The following is a 17305-nucleotide window of genomic DNA, read 5'->3' as shown; positions in this document are numbered from 1 at the left end:
CCCAACTGTAGAGGTAGGTATGACTTCAAGCTGTAGAACAGGAATTAGAAGCAAGTGAGCCTCGATCTGTCGGTGTCTGCCATCACAACTTACAACACATCCGTCCTCATGAACCCAAGCAAGCGGGCAGCAAAGCAAATCCCAAATGCAGCAGACGGGACGTGCGAATGGATATACTCACAGCCCATATTCAGGAATTTCCTCGTCAACACATTCCCCGACAACTATCTCCCGCTTTTCGTCATAACCGCGGAGCCCTGGTGTGGGAAAACGGTGCTGGCGCGCTTCCTTGTTAAAACTCTGCCTAACAGAATTGCGGCGGAATCGAAGATCTACCACCATTTTTTCGGAAACGACGATGACGACAGGTTCTTGAATGTCATACAGCAGATAGAACGCGAGCTCAAGCAGCGAGCAGACGAGGCTGTCAAGCCTCGGGGAGAAGTTATCTGCATACTCGATGCTTTGGATGAATGTAAAGACAAGCGTGTCGATATCAAAAGACTAGAGGTAATTAAATCGGCCCACCAGTCACCGAATCGCATATGTCTCAAGGTCATAGCGATAGCTAGGGATGACTGGTATAATCGCTGGTATAATTCAAACTGCGATATGATTCCCCGTCTACCGGATAACGAGCAGATCCCACCAGAAGTTGTCCGGATGGAATTCGCGAACGACTTCAGCATGGTCGTCGGTGACCGAATCGAGCGTCTCGGCATCCACGGCCATCTCGACCAGATTCAGCAAGATCTCCAGCTTGACGGGACCACCGAAAGCCCCTACCTGTGGGCTAACGTTGTCTTCGACGTTCTCGGCGAGCTGCACGGGAGCAACTTCGAGGCCATGGGGTGGGGGCGTAGAATTGCTTCATCCAAAGAACATTACACAATCTATAAGAAAATGCTGAAGCCTTTCGCAGGAAACGGGCTGCACACGCCGCAGTTAAAGGGTCACGAGCATCCCTTATATGAGACTGTGAGGAAATTGCTCCTCGAACACCTGCAGACCCTCCTGGGGGTTGAGTCACCGAGTACGTGTATCCTCCTTCGAAGTGGTAGCCGAGAACCTAGAAAAGTAAATTGAATGACTAAAACAGCTTTTTTGGCTCAGAACTGAGGTTTCGCTGGCACCCAGACGGAGCACAGAGAGAAATATCAAAACATGCTGTGAGTGTGGACGGGCCGACGTTGGCTGTCGTCGGGAACAAGCTCTACGCCGTGTGGCGCGCCCACGACGATCGCGTTTCTCTGTGGTGGGCCCGCATAGACAAGTTGAATGGAGAATGGTCGAAGCCCGAGCAAATCGGAGGTGCTAAAACCGATGCGCGGCCGTCTATTGCTCCTATGGGCAACAAGCTTTTTGCACTGTGGAAAGATTCGAGCGGAGAAAAGCTGGTATACTCAATACTGGACTGCAGCGCCGAAAGGCCTGCATGGGATCCGCCTGTACACACCAAGTTTGGAAGCAGAACCGGACCCGCGGTAACGTCGTTGGGTAAAGATAAGGTCGCTGCGGTGTGGAGTTGTACTCGGGGCGATGAGCTCCTGTGGCGTGCTGAGTATGATAGTAGTTCGCCCGAGGAACATGGGCGCTGGACTTCACAGTATCCTGATTATATCGATATTGATACCGAATCGCGTCCTGCGCTAGTATCCTGTCGTGAGCGGCGCTATCTGGCATGGAGAAGCTGCGCTGCCGAGACCAAAGGAGAGATATTTGTGTCACTCCGCAACCCAGGCTCTGATGTCTCCGAAGCGCCGTTGTCAGTCCAGCGGCATTGCCACAGCAACGCGGCGCCATCCTTAGCCAGATACAAGGACAAGGTCTACGTGGGGTGGAGGGGGAAAGGTAATGATTTTGGTATATGGCTCACCTCCCTGGATCGTAGCGAGAAAACTGCCCATTTCGACCTTCCGCAGCGACTAGATGTCTCGCTAACAGATAGTACCCCGGCACTGGTCGAGTGGGGGGATAAATTCGTACTTGCTTGGAAAGGGGGGTGGGATAATGACACCCGTTTATGGTGGGGATACGGGACTTTTTATCGAGAAATCATTACCTTTTTCTAAACTGCTAGATAGATAATACCGTTGCCTCTCTCCTTGGTTACGATGTTGAAACAAGCAAGCCCACGGGATTCCTAACAGAGTTTTGTCCGCAAAATCTGTCGCTTTGTTTGAACACTAAGTATTCTCGTGCAATCTCCCACGCGCTGGCACTTCAGACTGCATTTTGAAGCCTTTGAATCTGCATAACTTTTGTCAATGATACCCACGCGATCCCCTTTTGATTATTCGTCAATTTTCTTGCTGTACCTACAGCAGGACAGATGAGAGCTGAATGTCCGAATCCGTAACGTGGGGTCCAAATTGCAGTTTGGTGTCCCACATGCACTCGCTTTCACTTTGAGCCTTTTTTTCTTCTTCTTTCTCATGAGACAGAATTCACATAAAAATATCAAGATCGAGTTGCGTCTTGTGTTAGAAGAGGCCTTATCCCCAAATCACATTGCAACTGGAACTACCGTGACGAGTCTTACCGTTTAAGTTTTCCCCTCTATGGACAATTGCACCAATGCTTATAACTTGACCGACTGTCTGTTGTTGTCTATATTGGACGCAGTCCAAGAGCCAAATGTATGGGACGCGCCGACCTTCAGCCTGACCGTGGTTATCGGCATTGTGGCACTGATATTCGCAGCCATGACGGTGATTCAGGGACTAGCCGGTCCTGGACGCCGGAGATGCTCCAGAAATGCCATTGGTAATTGGAGCCAGAAGACCAAATATCGTTTGAATTATTCGCAGTTTCGTAGGGAATCCGTCGCACATACGCCTCTTCTTACTGCTGGCAAGATTCTGCAGAAGCAGGAGGAAGAGGAGGAGGGGGAGAAGGGCATCAAGACGATCACGAAGAAACTTTCCGAACTCGTGCCTAAATCACATCCTGCTCATGATCAGGTTAACGAATATGACAAAAACAATTGCGAAGACCAATACCGACCCGCCACTTGGCTACATCTCTTGATACATAATGGAATGAACCAATTTGTTTGGGAAGATTTCGGAATGGAAACCAGACTGACCCCTGCGGACTATCTTCCGTCTGAAATTCAGGCAGTCCCAGCCTATATGGATATAGATACAATTGTGGTCTTGGCTGCCGCGGCTGGGTGCGATACATTGACAATGGAACCGGACTCGGATTTGCCCCGATTGACTGGAGCCAATGCTCAGATACGATTTCGGCGGGAACCGTTTCTTGGAGTTGTGGCATCTTTTGAATTCTACGAGCGATCAGCGCAAAGCATGAGATCCTCGAAAAGCCGCATCGATCGATTCATGTCCCCTTTCGCCAAAAGTGAGCTAACGCCGCCGGAACAGTCTCAAGGCTGGCTTCACTGGTTTGCATCTACCCTTCGCAAGAGTCATGGGGGTTTCCAGACAAAGGAAAGTGACCAGACGACAGAAAGCAACCAGGTAAACGTTCTCGAATCGGGATCGGAGACTTACAAAATCAGGGCCAGCATGGGCTCTGGGTTTGGACCTTGTATCACCGGCCCAGCCTTGAACATAGACTTTGGGAATGAATGTTCGCATGTGGCACCCGACGGCGGAAAGGCCTTATGCCAATGCTGGACTCTCCTTGTCGATTTGGCGAGCCGGCATAACATTTCCTGGCTTCTGTATGCCGAGAAATTTGATCCAGGAGAGGTATTCCCAGCAAGAAGTGCCAACGTGAAGAAGATTTTGGGATCGCTGGTGGTGCAAGGATCCTTTTGGTCGAGAAACCATCTACCGGAGAAATGGGTTTTGTCTAAACTCGATATAAAGACGGCAGACTGGAAGAGATTCTGGAGCTCTTCGAACTTTCGGGATAAATTTGACAAGAACAAGTCGTGGAACGTTTTTGCCTTGTGTCTTCACTTCGCTGTTGATAGCGATGCCGGAAAGAGGTCATTCCTTCGTCTCCCATTTAGTCAAAGGTTTCGGTTTCGCAACGCCATCACTCAAGAAATAGAGGAAGTAGACAAAGCACTCAAAGATTTCAACCAGAGCGTACGCTGTACTCAAGTCGAGTTATACATGATATCAGCGGCGTTAATAAGGCTCGAACCGTACGAAGACTTCTTAAAGGAGTTGAAGGGAAAGGCGACGGTACATCTTCCAGACACCCCCATAGAGCCCAAGATTGGCATGCGGGACAGGAAAATATTGAGGCTATTGAGCAGTCTCCAAAACGAAGGAGGAGAAACGCTCACGCAGCTTTATCGTCTCTTTCTGAACCTGTTTGATGAATCATGGGCTGTTGAAATCGATGTGTTGAGGAAGTCACTCTCTAAGTTGGGGCCAGCAGAATCGTGGGAGGGACTGCGGAGTGCGACAGGCACTTACGACAACGCACAATCTCCGATTGAGGTCATGAAAGCGCAGAAGGTTCCAGATCGAGAGCTTTTGATATACAAAGCGATCATGTTGGCTACATCATGCCTTACTGCGTTGGACAATAGTGATATATTCGAGCGAGGTATAGGTAGGAATGTTGTGCCTTTTCTTTAGCTCCTATAATTCGCCACTTGATACTATAGGGAACTTCATATGATAGGTTATCGAAGAGTTGGGGTGTAGGAAAAGTGCAGAATAATGGTCGAGAACTCGGACCTATTAATTGAAGTTGTATTGGAGTTCGGGAATCGCGGCACGTAATTGTAGGTAGTCCTAGGCTAGGCTAGTACCTAGTAGGTACCTGAACAGGCACTCTGAGGAAGCCTGGAAGGTAGCCCCGGAGGTATTATGTAACACCTTCAGGGCGCTGCCTATAGCGTGCCTGCCTTCCCAACATTGAAATACCCATCTCCACCCAACCTTGAATCCTTTTCCATTCTTTTTCCTTGAACTCTCACTCTCTCTCACTCTCGCATCATTTTTGGTGCCATGGCTCATCTCATGCTTTCTTCCCTTACTCAACAGAAACACACCATTATGTCAGAGTCATCCTCATAAATAAATCATACTACTTCGATCGAAGTACTCTGCTAGAGACAACAACTATCCTAGGTTAGATCGTAGCCTTCTAAGCTTCCACCTAGGTAGACCCTGACGCTCATGAGTCACCCACTGATCGCAACGGCTCGATGCATTCTATCGGTATCAACGATACTCTCTACTATGGTACAATGTTTTTACATATCTATACTTGGCCTCCCATAAAAAAAGGTAAAGGAAGAGAAATAACTGCCCCAGCAGCTGGCGTTTTCCTCACTGATACCTCCCACCAGGGTACCTATCTTAGGTAAGCATGTTGAGTCTCCCTCAATAGGCTTCGTCAACTCTTGTCCTCCTTCTGCTCAAGCTTGACTTCTACTCTACCATCCAAACTTATCGGTTTGGTGATGTGGTACTTCCCGCCAAGTACTAGGTCCTTCGCTACTAATTCTCTTGTACGACCCAAACTCTCGATCGCAGCAATGCGTTCCAGAGTATCTTCCAAGAACTGCCGAAATCCGGGCTCGGTACAAATCTCCTTGAAAGCCCGGTGCATCGGAACGGAACTGGCGCGAACCTGGGCTGTACATGTTATTGTGAATAGGTTCAGTCGATCGAGCTCACGGATGAAATCCGATCGAGTCATGATCTCCTGCGCTTTATGCATAGGATACCACGGAAGGATGTGTCCCTTTTCAGACTCGGTTGGCCCCTCTTCCTCTTCCTTGTCAATAAGGGCTAAGGCAAGGACCATCGAAGCTGACTATGATCTGTTAGTAAGTCTTTATCGGCCATCTTTATGGCAGGCAACTCACGGCCCATTTTTGCTGTTATCCATTTAGCTTTCATACTTGAATATTTTCATTTCAGTGTATCTCTTACTTGATCCATCACATCATCATCCATCTCAGAACCGAGAATCCAGCACTGGTTCAAGAACCACGTCTTCTCAATGTCCTTAATTAGATCGCACGTTGCAAGCATGTCACGCGACTTAGCTACCCGGTTCAGGAACGAAAGCCGGCCACCAACTCGATCATAGACCTCTTCTAGTATGGACTTGTCGACGTTCTCGGCAAAATACCGTTGGCGGTACCTATGCAAGGCTAGAAGTGCCTGTCCCTTCGGTAGGTCTCCAATAGAAATGACCTCCAATCGAGAAGTGGCCAACTGCTTCAGTCGTTCATACACCCAGTAATCATCGCTATTGAAGATCATGCTGATTAGGTTTGCTGCCGCCCACGATTCGGCCTTTTGCTGGAGAAGTTCTAACAAATTTCTACCGTCCTCGTCGTCTCGGATCAGATGGGTTTGGTTAATGATGACGATCAAGGGTTTGTTCTCCTTTGTGCGGTGCAATAGTGCTACCTTTTCCAACTTGTTCATTGCTCTCTCAATGTCGAGTAAAGCATTCGATTCCCTAGGGCCGCGCTCGCTGAAATAGCCACCGATATAATCCTCATGGAATTCATAGTCAATTGCCTTACCTAATCGAAGTCGAAATATCTCGGGATCGGCATGAGCTTCGACCATGGCGCAACCAGCTCCATCAATTTTGCGCATGGCTTCTAACACCATGCTGCTTTTACCAACACCCTTTTCGCCCATGAGGAGATAATAATGGCCCTTATCGGAGCCGTTGATAATTCCGTCAATCTTGGCTTGCTCTTCCCTCATGACCCAATGTTGGGCATTAGGTGGCGGAATTTCCTTTCCCATAGCCGCCAGTATCAAAACCGGATCGCCCGGTTCGAATGCGTTTGCGATTTTACTTAATTGCAGGTACTTGTATGACTTGTGATAAACATAACCAGCGGCTGCGAAGCCAATGCCCAGTACCAAGACCGAAGCAAGAGTGGTGCCTGCTGTCTCACCCATTTTGGATAACAGAGACTGCTTCGGATCGTCACTGTGATAGTCATCTTGACCTAGTTGATATCTCCTCGCCGGCGTTATGGAGAATGATCGTTGGGGTGGGGGCCAAAATACGCGTTTGAGGGTAGCATTGAGGGTAGCATTGAGGCGTTTATTAGATGCTGACAACCTCCAAGAGGAAATCCGGCCAGCTGATCTCGGCAGCATTATGTGTCTAATTTGCTGATCATAAAGATGAAGGAAATCTTCCGAATAGTCCGAAGAATACGCAAGGCAGTGCAATGAATTGTAGAAAGAATACTATGGACTATGCATACGAGTAGCTATTGCAGGTATGATGTAGGCGGTAAATACTACTATGTAGTTATACCTAGGTAGATAATTAACTAGCCACATCAAATAAAGATGAAACCTTGAAACGCTTTGTTCCAAGTTAAATTAGAATTAAGTTGGCTCCCTCCCGACGGTGTGGTCCTGAGTACCTAGGTACAAGTACATACCAAGACCCGACTAACCTAGCTGGTCTGGGGCTGGCATGTGCTTCAACGTCAATTGCGATTGATTGCTTGATTGCTTGATTGCTTACCTAATTTTTCATGTAGGCATGTACGACATATAAACCATATAAACCGTACCTGCATTGAAAACTTCAACGTTGATGCGCAAAGACTTACAACATCCTGTCATGATCATGAAGCCCATTCCCATTCACAAGCCGACTTATCTCATGTTTATTTCTTGAAATAGTATAATTGTATATAATAACGTCAAAAATCTTATAAATATGATCCAATAGTGAGTTATCTCTGTTGTGACTATGCGGCTTCCTGTATATAGGCTTATGTCTTGCTTGCTCCTAGTCCTTCTGTCTCCTTAGTCTAGATACCCTCAGAATATGACAGTCAACTATAGCGGTTATGAAAGTAATAAGAGGAACGGGTATTTCCTATTACTTTGTATGAATTTGTAGGGCTAGGTTTAGTTATTAGCACAACACCCACAAAACTGGACATCTTCTTGCGCACCACACCACCCTCAGGCGCCTACTTTCTGCCGCCGACCTGTTTTCCATCACCTCAGCCTTTACACACTTTCTAAATGCCGCCTTTCTTTACGCACCTTTTCTTTTTTTTCTTTTTTTTTCTCAACCGCACCCCATTCTGTGAACACACGTTTCTTGCTCATCTTTCGTCTACCGCGCATCCAAGTGAAAGCTTTTGTTACCATTTTCATCCTCCTATCACGCATACCAGAGTGATAAGAACGATTGAATTGACCTCTAGATTGTGTAAATACTTTTTATTCTGTCCTTTCCGCGATTCACTTAACACTTATCCGTCAAATCCCCGACGCTACCCTCGGCAGTTCCCATTCCTCTGTGACATTACTAACCATTTGCCAACTGCGCATTCAGGTTTAGACAGTTCTTTTCTAATTGCACCACATTGAAATCATGCCTAGCCAACGTGCAAGATACAACTGGCATCCTCCTTTCCCGGAGGATTCTCCCGAAGGAAGTCGGGAGTTGGCACCAGGTCCGTCGGCCAGAGAGCCGACAAGAAACGAGGAAGATGATGAAGCATCCTCTACAGATGCAATGTCGTCAAGAAGGTCAGTCTTAAAAGTCTTATTGATGCTCACCTTATACCACAATGTGCTCTTAAACTAATAAAATGTCTCTATAGCTCTCAGTCGCATGGGACACTGCGACGCCACCGGGCGCGTGCTCAGCTACGACAAGGGAATGTGCAAATAAGCCAAATCCCCAGCACCATAAGCGCCGTTGCACCCGCCACTCCTCCAGCGCGTGCTATCCCAGATGATATTTCATCAGCCGGCATTGCTTTAGCCGGTATTCCCTTGGTCAATGCCCCTCCGTTGGGGCGAGAGCTAAGATCTTGTCTCGCAACTTCTTCAGCTCCTGCTCTTCCAGGACGCAACGTGCGGTTTGATGTCGATGATTCACCGGAGCAAATAAGCGTAGGTTTCCCGGGCTCAAGAATCCAGGGGCCGCTACCTACCGCTACTAGTTCTGGACGTCTACCAGAAACTATGCGTGAAGATAACACTCACAATAACCGGCTGGGTTATCCAGGTACGACTTTAACGCCTCCTTTCCTTTACAAATTCTTTTTATCATCCCAAGTATATTCCTTAACAAGTTCATGGCTTTACAGGCATGACAAGACAGACCGTATTTGATGACAGTGATGATAGTGAGGACGAAGGAGACTATCAGACTTCTTATAGCAGAAGGGCTAGAGGCCACCTTCGACGTGTTGATCGCGTCATTGGACCCCGACGGATCGATTACAGAGAAAATGTCTCTGAGGCAACAGCCTCCCTACAAATGAGCAATATTCGACCTACTAGTGCCTTGACTTTAACAGATCCTCGCTCATCCCCCACTCTTCTATCTAACCCCAACCCCTCTATACCATTGAGGCAGTCTTCACAGTCGCCAACGGAAGAACTAGCAGATCGATTCCAACTATTCCGACAACATTCCCCACCCACCTCTCACTCAAATCGATCTTCCCCTCGACAAGCTGAAGTACAAAGCCCCACGCCTAGGTCATATACTACTGGTACTTCTAGTGGTGAGGCCCCAGAGCTTTCCAGCCAGCAACCTGCACTGTGGACAAACACTTACCAACAACCAGAAGAACCCCAGCCCAATGTTTACACAACACCTTCTAGTTTCCCCACAGATTACCAGTCACCTTGTAGAGGTTTATCCCCAATTCTTGAGTGTAGTAGCTCATTTGAATCTTCAGACACCCGCCTCAGTTTGCATGCTTCGCCACGCAGATTGGATGAACCTCTATTGACTACACAGGCTGGTCCCAGAGCACCTGGTTTAGTTCATTCTAGTATTATACACATGGAACAACAGGTAACCATACTTGAAGCATCTGAGATGGCGGAATCATCGAGAGCACCAGTTCTACGAAGTAAGTCCACATGATTAGCCTCTGCGCGTGGTAATCTACACGCAAAAATCTACACAAGACAGCTAGCTGACTATATCTAGCTGGAGAGCCTAGCTATGACGAAGAGCAGCTCTCCATTGGTCAGGAGGATACTGTCATAATTCACACTCCACCCGGTAAGCACTTGGTTATATTCTCTTGAATATTTTCATGTTCATTAGGCCTTCAACTTACCTTTTCTTCAGATGGATCTCTACAGCGAGATGATGCAAACGAGGGCGAAGCTGCCGCCCCCGAAATTATTGGTAAGCCTCCCCTCGCGATACGTAACGCGCCGCAGGGAATGATTCTAACTATTTTCGTGTCTAAAGTGACCCCACGAAGCGTATTTAATGCGACCGAGGCGCTTCAACAACTAGCAGAAGAAATGACTCCCTTCACCAATGAGAATAGTCATCAAGGCGTACATACAACCCGTCTCCGTCCTCGTCCGCATGCAATTCAGCATTCCGCTCGAAGGGACCAGCAGGTAGATATCCTGCAAACCTTACAGCAAAATGCCGACCAAGGCATTCCTCCTAGTTTTCACAGAGATATCGAGCATATCTTCCAGCAGGGTGTCCGACATGGAATTCAGCAAGGCGTGCAAGCTGCCACGAGCCGCCGATACGAGGAAGAGTCCGTGGATTCATATGACGATTCCAACGACGGTTCTATAATCATCCGTCGTACGCGAGCCCACCTTCCTCAACCTCACCAATCTAACGATTTCAATCCAGAGGCAGTGACTGCGGCCAGTACCCCTAACCGGGGTCTTACTCACGAGTCCCTGCGTGCCATGATTCGCGATGAAATGGCGAGTTTTCAGAACGACCTTGACAATTACCGAGTTTCTCGTCCAGGCACACTTGCGGGCTTATCTCGTGCTTTAGAAGGTGTATCGTTGCGAAGCGAAGGAGGCTTACGACTGTTTATCCGACATCAAGTGGCTGCCCACGCGCCCCAGATCTCGGCATTCTAGAGCAATGCCGAGGTTCTCGCGCGCAACACCGCCGCTCAAGACAGAGTTTTCGTCGCAGCACTCGAAGCCATCGCCCAGAACGACCGCGTTGGCCAGTTCGGAGGTCTCATGGGAGAAGACCCTTTCTACGAACATAATAACAATTTCTCTCCCGCTATTGGAGGTCCAGCTCATAATGCTGCGAACCGTTATCGTCTCGACGCTCACGCAAGTACCCCATCCCCGCGTGTCGGCATGGAAGGTAGCCGTCCTATACCACCGGCCCTTCGCGCACCCGCGCCACCTCAGCACCCTAACGCGACTATCCAACATACCACAGCGCCCCAGGCAGCTCCCCTCTGGGCTCCCGTCGACCACTCTATGGTCGTTCGACCGGCCCCAGGCCCCTTTTTATACGAATCCGCCGACCCAGAGGAGCTCAAGCGCCGCGACGAAGAACGCCGCGAGCGCCGCCGCCAACGCGAATGCGAGCGCGCCCAGAAACGCGAGGAGAAGGCCAAGCTCAAGGCCACCGAGCACGCCCAGAAGGAACTGCGCCGCATGCAGTCACACCAGAACATCGGCTCCCACCACCACGGCCACCACCTCGGAGTCGGCGGCGCTGCCGTTCTCAAGACCGCGTCGAGCTTCTCGGGATCCCTCCGCCGAGCCTTCCAGGCTTTCAAGAAGCCGTCCTCGGCTGTCCCGACGCCGTCGCCGGCCGAGGAGGATGAGATCAAGCAGGAAGAGCAAGAGCGACAGCAGAAGGAACAGCAGGAGAAGGAGGAGAAAGAAGAGGAGGAGGAGGAGGAGAAGCGACGCCGTCAGGCTCGTGGCCCGAATGATCGCTCTCAGGGACAGTAAAGAGAGAGAGAGAGAGAGAGAGATACGATATGGGGAGGAAGACAGAAAGACTCAGAGAAAGCAAACTCGATATATACGTTTGCGTTTACGCTACCTTCCGAGGTACCTATCTATCTGCCTACTTAGGTAGGTAGGTAGGTAGGTTACCCATGCTACTATCACTCTCGGATGGATTGATGAACGTACGAAAGAAAGAAAAGATTGAAGGATTGGATGGCCTCTAAGGTAATCTGATTCTGCTCTGATTTCTTTTTCAGAACAGGATACAGAATACCGAGGTGGAGGAAGAGGAGGAACTACGAACTTGTGCAAGGCTTAGTAACTACGTTGCTCTACTTTGCTTCGAACTTCGAAGAATGGATGGATGGTGCCTAGTTAATATAGTCGACGGCGAAACGATACGCGATGCATGGGCATGTATATTAATGACACCGGTATATATACCTAGGTGTATATACCGACACACACGGACACATGCGTGCAAATACGCCGTTTATGGGAATGAGTGGTAGCTATGGTACCCAGGTATGGTATGCTCTTAATGATCAGGATAGCATAGGCGCTGCGTTCTACGCTTGCTTTGGCAGGCAAGTTAGGTACCTACTTACACCATACGCATAACTACCTAACCTAACCTACTTACTCGGTACTCGCTTTTCTTACCACCTTAGGTAGCTAATTGAACAATGATGAAAATACACACATACCTATAGTTAACTATATCTTATAACTTCGTAAGGGGGCTGCTGAATGCTGAGTGATAACAATCGTAGGTAGGCTAAGGTTGCTTCTGTACCTACCTATTTGATTTTGGTCAGGGGAGGGGGGGGGGTTGAGATAATTACGTAGTGGTGTTTATTAGTTAGTTAGTGGTCATTAGGTACCTAGGCACTGAATTGGCTTATATAAGACCTAAGACCTCGGGTAAGATAGTTAAATACCTATTACTATTGTAGATAACTAACTTACTATGTAGTTAGTTACTTAATCATCTGTATCCTCGGGACCCAAGGACCCGGGCGTGAGGAGGAATACATAATACATAGTTAATAGGTTCTAGACGATGGATTCTAGACGATGAATGATGGATGATGGATGATGGTGGTGGGTGCATCACGTAGGTACCTGCATAGCTGTGCCTGTGCCCTACAGTGGGCTGGCTATTTGTAGCAGCAGCGTCTAATTACAGGGGAAGGGGGGGGAAGGGGGGGAAGGGGGAAGAAAAAAAAAAGTCAGTGACCTACCCTACTAGGTACCTATCTACCTCCCTAATTCAATAATACGAGCTTCCATCACATCACATCCTTCTGCATTGGTCTTTTTTTGGTACCTACCTAACTATTTATTCATTGATTTAATATGTAACTACTACTAGCAGTAGGTAACTACATGCCTCAGGCACGCTCAATTCCCACACCGCGGCGGGCCCAACGCGTAAACCACCTGGTGGGCAGCAATTCAATTACGTAGAGCTCGTGCCGACAGTTGATCCTGATTCTGAAGGGGGGGAAAAGAAAAGAAAGAAGAAAAACACGGTAAACAATTGAGTAATACACACTAGTTACACTATTCATATGCAAGTAAATTCACTACGTATGTGCGATCGCCCAAACGTAACGTAACGATCTGCTTTACCAGACTTTGAGGTTATTTGGGTTAGGCGCTACGGGACCCGATCTTCCGTGATGAAGGAAACGCGGAAAAGGCACACCTGGGCAGGCGGAAGGGGGGAGGTTATTGTGAAGTGAAAAGTGAAATTTTCTCAATCAAAAGAATGAAGCTTGGGGCGCAGGTTGGGGACTGAGTGAACTGAGAATTGCTTCTTATAATACGGGGGCGCTTCGTGTCGGGATGTAGTTACTTGATCGCTGGTTCGAGACGCTTTCGAGATATCGCCACTTCGGCCGACTCCTTACCCTATTACCGGTAGCCCTAGAGGCAACGATGCCGTTTTAATTTCATTTGGCTGCACCATGTCTTCGCTGCATCGCAGAGATGGTTGAAGATATTCAAAGTAACGCACCCCTTGAGGGGTTTCGATGCACATGACGACGGAACAGTTGTTGCGTCTAGCGGAACGAACAGGTGGTGGACTCTCGAAGCTGTGTTGGGCAGTGCGATTGATAAAACAACACAGCCATGTGGACGTTCTCTACCATTGCTTGGTGCGCGGAATGAAACCGAGAAATAGGAGTCTATTTATGAACGGATATCCCACAGACATATTTATGTTTCGTGAGATATAGGGGAAGGGCTGCAATTTGGCTCCTTTCCCTGAAACATTGCCGGTTTGAACAACACCAACACTTGGTACCTATTCACTTCTGGCCCGAATAAAGATTAGCACAAATTCTAACCTTCTTACCATGGCGGTGCGAGCCAGTTGGTGATCACCCCGAGTATCTCCGGCTATGGTTTCGCCGATCCAAAGTTTTTTCCAAAGGAAGAAAACCATTGTGTCAGCATGCCAAGTATAAGTAAGGTTCGAAACAGGTACCATACATAATACGCCTTAACGCCGGATCGTGGTTGTGTCTAACCCAAGTAGGCTGGTAGGCTAGACCGTGGTGGCGAGAGGAGAGCAGACCCGGCTCGTGGATATCTTGTCTTTCGTCAAACGTTGTACATCATACACGGCTAACGGCTTCTAGTGATAAGCCAAGAACGGGGAGATTTGTGCGGAATCATAGTATGGGTATGGGATCAAATATGAGGACTTGGTCTGGGGGAAGCGTATTCAGCAAATCTAATATTATTAGATTTGACATACCCTTGGGCCAATCATCATCAAGAAGTTCCCCGATTAAATGGGTCCCAAATCTTTTGAGGGTATTCGAACCCATGCTATCCATCCATGTTGCCTTGTTAGCTGGTGGTTTGTTCCACTTTATATAGCAGATCCTCTGGGGATCGAACCATGGATCCTGCGGTGACAGGTAGTGGGGTGTTCCGTGTTATGGTTTAGGGGCTGCAAAGAACTTATTCATCAGACCAAGCCTTAAATATCGTCAGACAAGCCGGGAACGTTGCTTGTTTGATAGGAATCGACTCGAGTCTAGTAGGTATAGTACGGTCGTTTTCTTGTTCGATTCGATCTCTGTATTCTCGGATACCAGTGTTTAGTTATTAACTGACCGGCCCACCCCCGGACCGGCAGTGTTACTTAGCTAGGACTCGGGCTCCAGAAATAAGAGGCGATCGGACCGGCCCGGTAGAACAGCAAAAAATTACAGCTTTGCTTAGCGACGATATCGCGTGGCTTGTTCATTCGTTCCTTGCTTAGATCTACTGAACCGAGACCGATTTCCTCAAGGATAACCAGTCATGGATGTCGACAATGATTTGGATAGTTTTCCCCTTGTGGAAAAGAACACGACGCCAGAGGATGAGTCGGGGCCTGAGGCGGCAAGCAAATGGGAACTCCTAATCCTCACGATTCCATTCTTCGGGTGAGTGGTAGCCTGATCCTCGATAATAGATATAATACTTTTGTCAACTGACCATTTGCGCCAGTTTACAGTTGACATGGACAGTTCAGCAGGTCTATGGCGTTCCTTACCTCTCCACGCTCGGCATACCGGACACCCGGATGCCGCTGTTCGTGCTTTCTGGACCTCTTGCCGGTCTCATAGCTCCGCCGGTCGTGGCGGCGCTTAGCGACGCATGCCAGAGTCCCTGGGGAAACCGCAAACCATTCATTTACCTTGGCGGACTCGGAACCATACTCTCCTTTCTACTTCTAGCCGCAGCCCAACCCATCGCGGACACTTTTACTTACGGTCTGCTTGGCCTGTCAAATCCCGATGCCGCCATGGCAGGGGCCCAGATCATCGCCGCTTTCAGCATTTACACCCTCAACTTCTCTATCCAGCCACTGCAGCTAGGCCTTCGGGCGTCAGTTATTGACCACTTCCCACCGCATCAGCAGCCCACCGCAAATCTGTGGATAGGTCGTTTTTCCGCCCTAGGATCCGTGTGCCTCGCCCTCGTCGGATTCGGCTACAGTCCCAATTTTTGGAATCTAACTGTCGTTGTGACGTCGGTATTGGCGATGCTGTTGCTCTTCGCAGCCTTGACGAACACCGCAAAACCAGAGTCCCAGTGGTCTGAGGTTCCGAGGGAGATCGCCCCGACCTCCCTTCGCTCTCATATCTACCGGCTGCTTAGGAAGACCAGCAATCTGCCGCCCGTTACCAGACGGACGTGTCAGGTACAACTGGTATCGTGGTTTGCTTGGTTTTTTGTTCTGAACTATACGAGCGCGTAAGCAAAAACCCCGTGCCAAGTCTTTGGTGATGTTCTATCATGCTGACTCGATGTTTTTTCTACGTCCTAGACTCATTTCTCATGCCTGTTAGTAATATTCTGACCCCCCTTAAGCTTGAAATGTCATAAAACTGACATGCTTTTAATTAGATGAAAACCACGATGTTTCCAGTACTCGGGATAAGAAGCCGGCGACGCCATCGGCCGCATCTGCCAGTGCCGTGTCCCGCGTGGCGCTGCTCTTCCACATCACTGCCCTAATCACTCTCATAATCGTCTCCTTAGTATGGCGGCGGTCCGGGAAGCGAACACGAGCTGATTCCATCGCTGACGATCGGCGGATGGGCCCTCATAACGAAAACGGAGGCCTAGCCCGGACGCGCCACGTCCTCATGCGCTGGGTCTGGAAGCCGTGTCTCGTGATCTTGGCCCTTTCCTTAGCCGCAACCTGCCTGTTGTTGGTCTGTGCCAAGCCATCTTCGGCCGTCGCGACCACCATATCCATACTTCTCGGCGCGAACGGAATGCTGTTCGCGCTGTCGAACTGGGTGCCGTACGCGCTGATAGCCGATGAGGCGTCGGCTCAGGCGAGGGCGCGGGCCATGCTGACAGTCGAGGGCGACCCCGTCGACCACGAAGACGCTACGCCGGGTTTATTGGCGGTGCACATGATGGCTATCACGGCACCGCAGATCGTGGCGGCGATAGCGAGCTGGCTCCTGATGCAAGGGCTGGCGATTCTGGGATTTGAGGAACACGCTGTTTGGAATTTTGTCATGTGTGTTCCAGCTGCGCTCTGGGCCGCTTGTCTATAACCTGTATGTGAAGCTGTATGTAATGTAATATTTCACGTGTATTTTATAAATTGAAAAGATACCACCTTGATACCACTTTGCTACATTGCTTACCTGCCTATGTCCTCGCCTATTTTGAATCCGTGGGACTTTCAACAGACATGTTCTCTAAGGTTAGGCTTCTTTTGGTTTTCTTTTTGGAGTACTCTTTGTGAGTCAGTTCAAAGTTGTAGTTGATTTGAAGAAGTTCACCCTTCCTTGTTTCAATAATTTCAATAAGATTTTACTTTTGTCCATTGTTCCTGGTTGTTACCCAGTAACGGGCTAGCAGCCTAGTAAGCTAAATGTCACATACTATTAGGTAGTAGTAATGCATTTCTATTGTTCCGTAGATTGAATACAGTTCTTGATGGAAATTGAAGAAAAATAATAAAAATAATAATAAAATAACTAGATGTATCTGATATATCAAATACTACATTGGTATAAATTAACAGCTGCATGTATTCAGATTTATATGTTCGTTAAAGCAGCAAACCGGCTTCACACCTTCACAAGGAAGTACGTACCTGGGATCACCCGCAC

General features: G+C 48.6%; 5 protein-coding genes across 5 annotated transcripts; 4 read left to right on the top strand and 1 right to left on the bottom strand.

Moving 5' to 3' along the window:
• Window positions 1–108: 108 nt before the first annotated feature.
• Window positions 109–2072, top strand: GGS25DRAFT_526213 (uncharacterized protein; the record flags this gene model as incomplete). The annotated part of the gene is made up of 2 exons (XM_049264940.1): window positions 109–1033; window positions 1114–2072. The coding sequence occupies 2 exons, from the start codon at window positions 109–111 to the stop codon at window positions 2070–2072; spliced, it is 1884 nt and encodes a 627-aa protein (XP_049112241.1).
• A 245-nt stretch (window positions 2073–2317) lies between these two features.
• GGS25DRAFT_81982 (uncharacterized protein) lies at window positions 2318–4642 on the top strand. Its single transcript, XM_049266049.1, has one exon. It carries the CDS (start codon window positions 2562–2564, stop codon window positions 4560–4562), a length of 2001 nt encoding a protein of 666 aa, XP_049112240.1. The 5' UTR covers window positions 2318–2561; the 3' UTR covers window positions 4563–4642.
• Window positions 4643–5211: 569 nt separating this feature from the next.
• Window positions 5212–7296, bottom strand: GGS25DRAFT_510275 (uncharacterized protein). Its single transcript, XM_049262637.1, has one exon. The coding sequence runs from the start codon at window positions 7068–7070 to the stop codon at window positions 5850–5852; it is 1221 nt and encodes a 406-aa protein (XP_049112239.1). The 5' UTR covers window positions 7071–7296; the 3' UTR covers window positions 5212–5849.
• Window positions 7297–7900: 604 nt separating this feature from the next.
• Window positions 7901–10959, top strand: GGS25DRAFT_81893 (uncharacterized protein). The gene is made up of 8 exons (XM_049266048.1): window positions 7901–8151; window positions 8278–8474; window positions 8549–8958; window positions 9041–9463; window positions 9527–9817; window positions 9898–9972; window positions 10042–10101; window positions 10168–10959. Exons 2-8 carry the CDS (start codon window positions 8317–8319, stop codon window positions 10815–10817), a joined length of 2067 nt encoding a protein of 688 aa, XP_049112238.1. The 5' UTR covers window positions 7901–8151; window positions 8278–8316; the 3' UTR covers window positions 10818–10959.
• Window positions 10960–14770: 3811 nt separating this feature from the next.
• On the top strand, window positions 14771–16901 carry GGS25DRAFT_81795 (uncharacterized protein). The gene is made up of 4 exons (XM_049266047.1): window positions 14771–15109; window positions 15174–15923; window positions 15997–16013; window positions 16077–16901. Exons 1-4 carry the CDS (start codon window positions 14985–14987, stop codon window positions 16739–16741), a joined length of 1557 nt encoding a protein of 518 aa, XP_049112237.1. The 5' UTR covers window positions 14771–14984; the 3' UTR covers window positions 16742–16901.
• Window positions 16902–17305: the final 404 nt, after the last annotated feature.

The sequence above is a fragment of the Hypoxylon fragiforme genome, assembly GCF_022984875.1.
Source record: "Hypoxylon fragiforme strain CBS 206.31 chromosome Unknown GGS25scaffold_10, whole genome shotgun sequence".
Classification (NCBI taxonomy): Eukaryota; Fungi; Ascomycota; class Sordariomycetes; order Xylariales; family Hypoxylaceae; genus Hypoxylon; species Hypoxylon fragiforme.
The sequence above is the reverse complement of the archived record's forward strand: the minus strand, read 5'-3'. Positions and strand labels throughout refer to the sequence as shown.

Coding starts and splice junctions, on each gene's coding strand:
- GGS25DRAFT_81982 (XM_049266049.1), top strand. CDS start 2,562: ATGGACAATTGCACCAATGCTTATAACTTGACCGACTGTCTGTTGTTG.
- GGS25DRAFT_510275 (XM_049262637.1), bottom strand. CDS start 7,070: ATGCTGCCGAGATCAGCTGGCCGGATTTCCTCTTGGAGGTTGTCAGCA.
- GGS25DRAFT_81893 (XM_049266048.1), top strand. CDS start 8,317: ATGCCTAGCCAACGTGCAAGATACAACTGGCATCCTCCTTTCCCGGAG. Junction 8,475..8,548: donor GATGCAATGTCGTCAAGAAG/GTCAGTCTTAAA, acceptor ATGTCTCTATAG/CTCTCAGTCGCATGGGACAC. Junction 9,973..10,041: donor CATAATTCACACTCCACCCG/GTAAGCACTTGG, acceptor CCTTTTCTTCAG/ATGGATCTCTACAGCGAGAT.
- GGS25DRAFT_81795 (XM_049266047.1), top strand. CDS start 14,985: ATGGATGTCGACAATGATTTGGATAGTTTTCCCCTTGTGGAAAAGAAC. Junction 15,110..15,173: donor CTCACGATTCCATTCTTCGG/GTGAGTGGTAGC, acceptor CATTTGCGCCAG/TTTACAGTTGACATGGACAG.